This window comes from Otolemur garnettii, unplaced genomic scaffold, assembly GCF_000181295.1.
Source record: "Otolemur garnettii isolate 467f Iridium unplaced genomic scaffold, OtoGar3 scaffold00067, whole genome shotgun sequence".
Taxonomy (NCBI): Eukaryota; Metazoa; Chordata; class Mammalia; order Primates; family Galagidae; genus Otolemur; species Otolemur garnettii.
Window position 1 is genome coordinate 6,722,472 of NW_003852462.1, and position 8,904 is coordinate 6,731,375.

Genomic DNA, 8,904 nt, shown 5'->3' on the forward strand with positions numbered 1-8,904 from the left:
AAAAAAAGATCCCCACCATTAACACAGCACTAGGAGAGCGGCGCCTGTGGCTCAGTGGGTAGGGCGCCGACCCCATATACCAAAGGTGGAGGGTTTGAACCTGGCCCCGGCCAAACTGCAACAAAAAAATAGCTAGCCACTGTGGCAGGTGCCTGTAGTCCCAGCTAAGCCCAGGAGTTGGAGGTTGCTGTGAACTGTGTGATGCCCCAGCACTCTACCGAAGGTGATAAAGTGAGACTCAGTCTCTACAATAAAAAAAAACAAAACAAAACACAACACTAGTAACCGGGGTGCTCGCAAATACCAAGAATGACTGCGGCCCACTTGTTAGTCCCCGCAGCCCCCCGTTCCTTTAATGATTTTAGCCCAGAGTGAGCGGCTTAAGGAGAAAATTACATTCTAGCCAGTGCCTTTTGCCACTTACTACTCTAACAAATGTTTGAAATGCATAGAAAAAAAAAAATTAAGGATTATCCAAGAATTTTAATTATTTCTGTTATCCTTGTCACTAATTCCATAAGTAATAGGAAACGAGCATGAGTTAGCCAAGGCATTAAAACGGCAACATAATCTGCCTGGCACGGGACTTCAATCCCCAAATCATAAGCGACCCTGTCCTTCAATTAGCCTCCACCTACGATTTGCTCTCACTGTCTGTGGGAACTGAGTACCGTCTGCCCTTTGCTAAGAGCTGAGGACAGGAAAAAAGGGTGGGGAGCCTCCACCTGCAGGCCACTGGAGACCACAGGAGAGGACTCCTCCGACGTGGACGGGGGCATGGGCCGCCAAATGCAGCCAAGGGTGGCCGTGTATCAGCTGCCTCACCTGAGAGGGTGCCCGTCGGCTCCAGTGGAAATCTCAGAGCTGGCCCCACATTCTGATTATAAATACTATGCCATCTAAATGTATCAACACTCAGGACATTTCCTGTGGGTGCCAGGCCCCCTGCTTAGAAGGCCTGGTTTAATGTTTTTTTTTGCCATACGGAAATCCTTTTAAGAGATGGGGGTCTCACTCTGTTGAGCAGGATAGAGTGCAGTGGAGTCACCAGAGCTCACTGAAGCCTCAATGGGCTCAAGTGATCTTCCTCCTTCAGCCTACTTATTCACTAGGATTATAGGCACAAGCTACCACACCCAATCTACAGAACTGCATTTAGCCAGGTCTGGTGGCTCGTGCCTATAATCCTGGCACTTTGGGAGGCCAAGGTAGAAGGACTCCTTGAGGTCAAGGTTCAACACCAGGCAGTACAGCAAGACCCCATCTCTAAAAAGAAAAAAAAAATGTAAAAATTACCCAGCCATGGTGGCAATAATCACCTATATGATGCCTATTGTCCCAGATACTTGGGGAAGCTGACACAGGAGGATTGCTTGAGCCTAGGAGTTCAAGGCTGCAGTGAGCTATGATCATGCCACTGTACTCCAGCCTGGGTGGCAGGGAAAGATGATGACTTACAAAAAAATAAAATAATAATAATAGAAATAAAAAGATATTCTTGATTTTTGAACAAGGGCTCCACACCTCCACTGTGCACTGGTCCCTTGATTATGTAGCCGGTCTTATCAATATTTATCATTAACTACACCTGAACTCACAAAGCTACTGTGTCTGGACTCTGCATTTTGAACAGCATAAACTATATTCTGTTAAAAGCCACGTAACAGACAACCATACACAAATCATTCTACAGTTTTACAATTCTTTAATATAAGTGTATGACACTCAACTGTTTCTAAGTTTATAACATTCAACTGGTCCTTACATAAGAAACATTTTAAAGTATTAGGAAGAGCTCAGGATAAATATATTCTTGTTACACTTTAAGTACATAAACAAAGACGACATACATTTTTACTCAGTTTTACAATTCACTGAGAATCTAATGACATATTTCTAAGCGTTTTATGCTGTGACTAAAGATTGGATAAATAAGGAATAGCTAATTAAGGTATAAAATCAAAACACTAGAAAAAAGTAACTTACTTTTCAACAAAGCAGGTTTTTAGCCAATTAGCATAACAAAGAAATGTAATGAATGAAGAAATGTCATTTTCTTACCTAGCTGTACTTTGAGACGGTTAGGTTTTTTTCCAGTCCCTGTCATTAAGTGAAGCCCTGCTCCTAGAGCCTGGGTATTTACTCTGCCTGTGGTGGGATGTGTGTCCCGCAGTCACTGCATCTCAGCACCCTCAGAAATCCTCCAGAGACCAAGCTCTAGGCCTCAAAGGCTCCCGGCCCCTCTGCGAGAGAGGTGGTAAAAACAGAGAGTGGCAGCGCTGAGTATGAAAGAATGATAAGGTTGAGTTCTAAGGAAAGCCGACTAAAGTCTCAAACAATGTTTTTTGTTTTTTTTTTTAATTTGCATTTTTTGGCTGGGGCTGGGTTTGAACCTGCCACCTCTGGCATATGAGACCGGCGCCCTACCCTTTTGAGCCACAGGCACTGCCCTCAAACAATGTTTTTAAGAAAAGGGCCACTCTGCGAGCCTGCAAGCCCCAGCACAAGCAGAGTTCACAAAGAGGCTGAATGTAGGGACATACAAAGAAACATATCCTGCAGAGAAGGCTACTTAAGTATAGAGGACAGAATTTTCAAAGTTCCTTTCGACTTAAAGGCTAAAGTCCTGGGTAGAAATCTATGGGAGACCCTGGCAAAGGCAGGAAGCACGGGGCTGAAATGCCAGTCTGCGCCCTAGAGTGAGAAAAAAAGCAACAACTTAAAAGTCTAATAAGAAAACTCCTCGGGCGGCACCTGTGGCTCAGTGAGTAGGGTGCCAGCCCCATATATGGAGGGTGGTGGGTTCAAACCCAGCCTCGGCCGAACTGCAACAAAAAATAGCTGGGTGTTGTGGCGGATGCCTGTGGTCCCAGCTACTCAGGAGGCTGAGGCAAGAGAATTGCCTAAGCCCCAAAGCTGGAGGTTGCTGTGAGCTGTGATGTCACAGCACTCTACCAAGGGTGATAAAGTGAGACTCTGTCTCTTAAAAAAAAGAAGGAAAAACTCATCGCCAACTGTGAAAAGTGTTTTTGGTTAGAAAGACGCTCCTGTGACTCATTATGGAGGTCAAGAGTGGCTGTAGAACAGTACGGCCACTTTGGAAAAGTCTGGCAGTTCCTCAAAATGTTAAACACAGGAGTTACCATCAGACTCAGTAATTCTACTCAGAGAGAGATAACTGAAACATATCTCCACATAAGATCCTGTATGCAAATGTTCATGGCAACATTTTTCATAACAGCTACAAAGTGAAAATAACCCAAATGTCCATCAACGGATGAACAGATAAGCAAAATGGAGTTTAGCCCTATAATGGAGTATTATTTATCCATGAAAAGGGATGGAGTTTTGATGCATGCCACACCATGGCTGAACCTTGAAAACATCTACAAATAGCTACACACACACACACACACACAGAGAGAGTACGATTCCATTGATGCAAAGTGTCCAGCATAGCCAAATCCACAGACAGAAAGGGTTGCCCAGTGATGGGGGAAGAGGAAGATGGGAAATGATGGTTAAAATGATGGTTAACAGGGATGGGGTTTCTTTGGGGGGTGATGAAAATGTCCTAAAATTAGACAGCAGTGATGGTTGCACAACATTGTGACTATATAAAAAAATTCTCTGAATTGAATCCCTTAAAAGGGTGAATTTTCTGGTACATGAATGATCACTCAATAAAGCTGCTTTAAAAGAAAAAGAAAATGAACATAGAAAAAGATATCTTCTTTTATCCTAAACAATGAAAGAAAGTACAGATCAAGGCAAACTTGAAAAGGAGCAGACTCAGTAGAAGTTCTTGTCACAAGAGAATCTGGTCCAGAGCAGATGGCTGAAAGATCTTATTCACCTCTGACCAAAAAGGTAAAAGATAAAAACAGGATTCTTACTGCCCTATGCTGCCACATACTTCTTATTACTGGGGCTGTGGGATGGAACGAAGTTAACTTTCAGATGTGTTTTGTAAGTTGTTAAGCTGATCTAAATTCAGTTCCTTTGAAGTAGCTGAATCTTTGCCAAGAACCTTTAAAATTAAAAAAACCTTAGCAACAGATCTTGTGAATATTTTTAATCTAATATCATCCTAAAGCTAAATGAGAAAATGAGCAAAAAATATGCCTAAATCACAGGGGAGAAGGGACTTACTGAATCACAGAGAAAGGAAGGCACCGTTCCAATTCCCAGGTGGGGGTGCCTCCTAGGGAAAAGATGGTACCATGTGACACACAAGGAGGGGACGCCATCACCGTTTGAAGGTTCCTATCTGCGGCCTTGGCAATGGCCTTGACAAAATCGCTTCCGAGGTGTTTTTTTTTTTTTGGTAAACAATGCAAGAACATGACAGTGCATAACTCATCTCCACCAATCTTGAATCCACATTCCTGAAGCGCTTCAAAATCTATATGTTATAGCAAATGAACACTTTAAATTCCATTTATAGGGCAGCGCCTTATAGCTCAAAGGAGTAGGGCGCTGGCCCCATATGCCAGAGGTGGCGGGTTCAAACCCAACCCTGGCCAAAAATTGCAAAAAAAAAACCCCTCAAAGTTAAATTCCATTTATAAAGATACATTTCTTCAAGTAACACATCAAGACCACAGAAAAAGCAAGAAACAATGATATAAGACCTCAACCAGAATACAGGAGAAATAGACTCTTGGTTGTTTTCAGGATAATGAGATCTATTTTGTTTCAATTCTCATAAATGAAAACTCTTAAAAAAAAATTATACGTGCCTGTCGTAGAAAGCAATGATGAAAATTATTCAATCCTTCCTCATCCAGGTTCTGAAATGTTACTGTCTCAGCTTCCTCATTTTAAACTTGGTTTAACAAGCTTAACCAAGTTCTCAAACCGGTGCTATAAAACTATAGCATTTTCTAAAATTAAAAAAAAAATGTAGCATTTTCTGGTTTCAGTGCAAAAATAATTATGTATTTCATAAAATTTTCACTTTTTTGGCCATATTCCTCATCCTTAAAACTGAAATATTAGTTGCCCTTTTTGGCTTAAAAATCGAATGCTGGCACAGGTAATGTATGATGTGAGCTCCTAGACCTTCCCTGTGAACGGCATGGCTCTTCACATTTTCTCTAAAATAAATACACCAACAAAGGAGGAGCACCAGTCAACTGACAGTTCTAGTTAACCAGGGTAGAGCCCTTAAATTGGAATGTGTTCAGAATCAGTAATATTTTACTACTTTAGAAGTTAACACCACCTATGAAAAATAAATGTTATTTAATTGCAGCATTGAAAATGTCAGATAAGACTTCCATATTGAAGTCTATACTGACAGGACCTTTTTTCCTCATAGTTGCTTCTGAAAAACAAGGGAACAAATTAAGAAACCATCTTCGGAAATAAGCTGAGAATTACAGTATTTTTTTTTAAACGGACTCGGTGGTATTCACAGAGCTACAGCCTTCAACGGCTGAGACAGACTTTTATGATCTAATCCCCAACTGGGCAACCAAAAGAATGGGTCCCTAAACATTTATCTGCTAATGAATTCCCCTATCCACACTGCAGAATTTAAGTTTGCTTTACCCTCTATGTCTGCAGTGCTTTTTTTAGTATATAGCATTTGTCTGTCAGGCGGAAAATTAAGATGTAAAAATACTATGCTGTCTACACTGAAATAATAATTAACCATCCATTCATTCAATCACACGTTGCGAGCCCACCAGGTGCTAATGACAGGAAACAGATGCAAACAAAATACCTTTTCATTTTGGGGCATATGTTTGACTGAGGAGTAACAGACAATAAACAACATAGATAACTAAAGGGAGGTAAGACAAGGTACATGTTATAGAAAAATGAAATCCTGAAGCAGGGAAAAGAGGATTGAGGAGTTCCGGGAGAGATGATTTCAAACAGGATGTAAGGAGCAGTCTCTGAGAAGTCTGTAGATAAATAGAAAAATAACAGTGGCTCTGAAGCCTGGCACGGTAGCTCACGCCTGTATTCCTAGCACTCTGGGAGGCCCAGGTGGGTGGACTGCCTGAACTTAGGAGTTTGAGACCAGCCTAAGCAAGAACGAGAACCCCATCTCTAAAAATAGCCAGGTGTTGTGGTGGGTGCCTATGGTCCCAGCTACTCGGGAGGCTGAGGCAAGAGAATCACTAGAGCTCAAGAGCTTGAGGTTGCTGTGAGCTGTGATGCCACCACACTCTACCAAGGGCAACAAAGTGAGACTCTGTCTCTATAAAAAAGTAGCTTGGAAATGCATTTACATAACTACATCTTTTTTAATATTCATGTAAGCCTTCTATGTTCTCTACTTCAATTTCCTATTTCCTGGTCATATTTCCAGGTTTCCACGACTGGAGAGAAGGCAGGTGGCCTGCAGACATAACCAACCAAGCCATCCCAAGAGTGTTTCTCCTAATACTTTGGTTTACTTGTTTTTGAGAACTACTACTACAATAAAAGTAAAATCTGAGAGTCTCTACAAAACAACTAACGATAAAAATGTAATGCATATCAGAAAAATCTATCCTCTCCAGCAGTCTGTACATAAATCTCTCATTAACAATCATTAGAAGTAGCTAGGGTGTGAACAGTAGTTCATGCTGTACAGGAGAGCAGCAAAAAAAAAAAAAAAAATTCAGATAGTAGTTGAAATGATCATCTTTTAAAATTGAGCCCACAGAAGGTGTCTCCACAAATCTGCATACCGTATTTATGTATGAAATTCATGGGTATTACTTCAAAATGAAGTTGTTTCATTAGCATTTCATGCATATTTGAGACATTTTCTAATTTGCAAGCTGAAAAAAAAACAACAATAACTGACGTCTAAACCTTCTTATTCTGAAGACTAAGATTCTGAGGTACTGTGACTGCACCAAAAACAGCCTAGAGAAAGTTAGCAAATTACAAATGATTCAAATACCCAACACATCTTTCACCTAAAATCCCTGCCAGCCCATCATAATGAAGATATCCCATGGTTAAAATGTATGCTGTTTATGTAACCACAGTACTTAAATAATAAATAGCAAATGTAGGTGAATGGACAAACTTAAGAAAACACGAATCTGAACATGAAATGCTATCACTGACTAAATATACTTGAACTGTTCCGAAAATACCAATCCAAGCACATATTTTTAAAATGTGTGGGTTTTCCCCCAAGAGAAGCAAAACTCTGACATTTCTGCTTGGATACATTCGACTTTCCATCCTACATGGGGAAGAGCATTTCAAACTTAGTTTGATGTAACTTTTAAAAATCAAACTGAGAGCCATTAGATACTTAGTGACTAAGATCTGAATTCGACAGCGTCAACAGAATATTAGAAATGAAATAAAAGAAGTATTCAAAGTTTATCCTCCTCCCTGTGAAGAAGAGAACAGGGAACAAAAGACGCATTTATTTACCTCTTCTGCCCTTTACTTCGTGAACACCATACTTATCTCCTTATGTCAGGCCAAGGAGGCGAAAATGAGAATTTTTTAAAAGCTTACTAGATTGAAATACGACCAATTCATCGAGACCTCTATCAACCTTCCTCCCGAAAATTGATTATTTTTTTTTTAAATCAGATGAAAAGATGCAAGCACTGTTAGAGCCCATCTAGATTACCTTGCTCCAAGGCCAAGGTAAATGTTTACGAGTTCCAGATCCATTCAGAAGCATATACTGTATCTGCAATGCGTAAGCTTTTCGCTGGCCAAGACCAGTCAATATCAGAAGATATGTGAGGTTTAAAAGGTTAAGAGGATGAAGGTGAAAAGGTAATAATGAATTAGCTAAGAAACATGACTTGCCCCCCAACCACAAAATAATTTCGGTCCTACAGTCTTGAAGAATCGGAGAGGTTTCTCCTCTCTGTCGAGGCCATCTAATCCTCCTCGCAGGATCTAAACTACAGTCACAGAAACTGCACCAAGGCGTCAGGGGTGTAGGAGACAGGGATTCCTCATACAGGATGAGACCACAGTCCCAAGCCTCGTCAGGATTTCACCTTTGGGTGAAACGGTGGGAGGGGAGCAAGAAGTTTCAGCGTCTGCTCGATTTGAAAAAGGATTTGAAAAGGACCCCGGGAGGAGGCGGAAAGGGGCGAAGTCGTGTGTCCGCGGTGCAGCGGCAGAGAATCGGGATCTCGGGAAAGGGATGCGGAGGAGTGGGCTCTTATGTAAGCACACACCAAAAATTGAGCGTGCACCCCCAGCCTAAAGCACGCCGGAGCACACAACACACGTACGCGCATCCCACCCAGAGGTGCACCCCAGCCTGCGTGCGCTACCAGGGAAGGTAGACCGACCTCTCGGCCCGTCTCCACGTCCCCCCCACATCAGCGCAACTACCACCTCGGGCTGCAACGGGGGCGGCCGAGGCCCCGGTGCCCCTCCTGGGACCCAGCCTGGCTTTCCCTGGGCGCCGGCAGCGCGCGCCCACGGGCCCGGCTCTGGCTCCGCGCGCCCGGCCCCCGAGCCCCACGCCCTGACCTGCTCCCAGCAACTGGACCTGGCTCCCCGCACTCGGACCCGAGCCCCGACCCAGCGGCCCGGCTCAGCCCCGCTGCTTACCTCGCGTGGCCCAGACCCCGCCGCCGCTCAGCAGCCCGGCCAGCAGCAGCCAGGCGGCCGGGGCCAGCGCGGGTGCAGGGCGGCGCAGCATCGCTCGGACTCCCGGCGCCGCGGCCGGCCCGGGGCGGGAACGGCAGGGAGGCGCGCAGGACGCCGAGCGGGGCTCTCGCGGCCCGGGGCCGGCTGCTTCGCGATGCGGCGAGCACCGGGGTCGGAGGAGCAGCCGCCGCCGTGACGCTGGGCCCGCGGGCGCCCTCCCTTCCTCGGAGCAGCGCTTCGCTGGAGGCAGCGGCAGCAACTAAGATGGCGGCGGCGCTCTCTCTCGGGTCCGGCGAGGGTACCCGGCCGGGGGCGGGG

At 44.1% G+C, this 8,904-nt stretch overlaps 1 protein-coding gene across 2 annotated transcripts in view; it reads right to left on the reverse strand.

The window, feature by feature from the left end:
• CLSTN1 (calsyntenin 1) overlaps window positions 1-8,904 on the reverse strand; it is a 71,160-nt gene extending 62,256 nt beyond the window's left edge. The window contains exon 1 of one of the 2 annotated variants that reach the window (XM_023515164.1): window positions 8,548-8,904. In XM_023515164.1, coding sequence (XP_023370932.1) covers window positions 8,548-8,638 — 91 coding nt within the window. In that variant the 5' untranslated portion in view covers window positions 8,639-8,904. The remainder of the gene's footprint in view (window positions 1-8,547) is intronic. The other variant, XM_023515166.1, reaches the window with a different exon arrangement.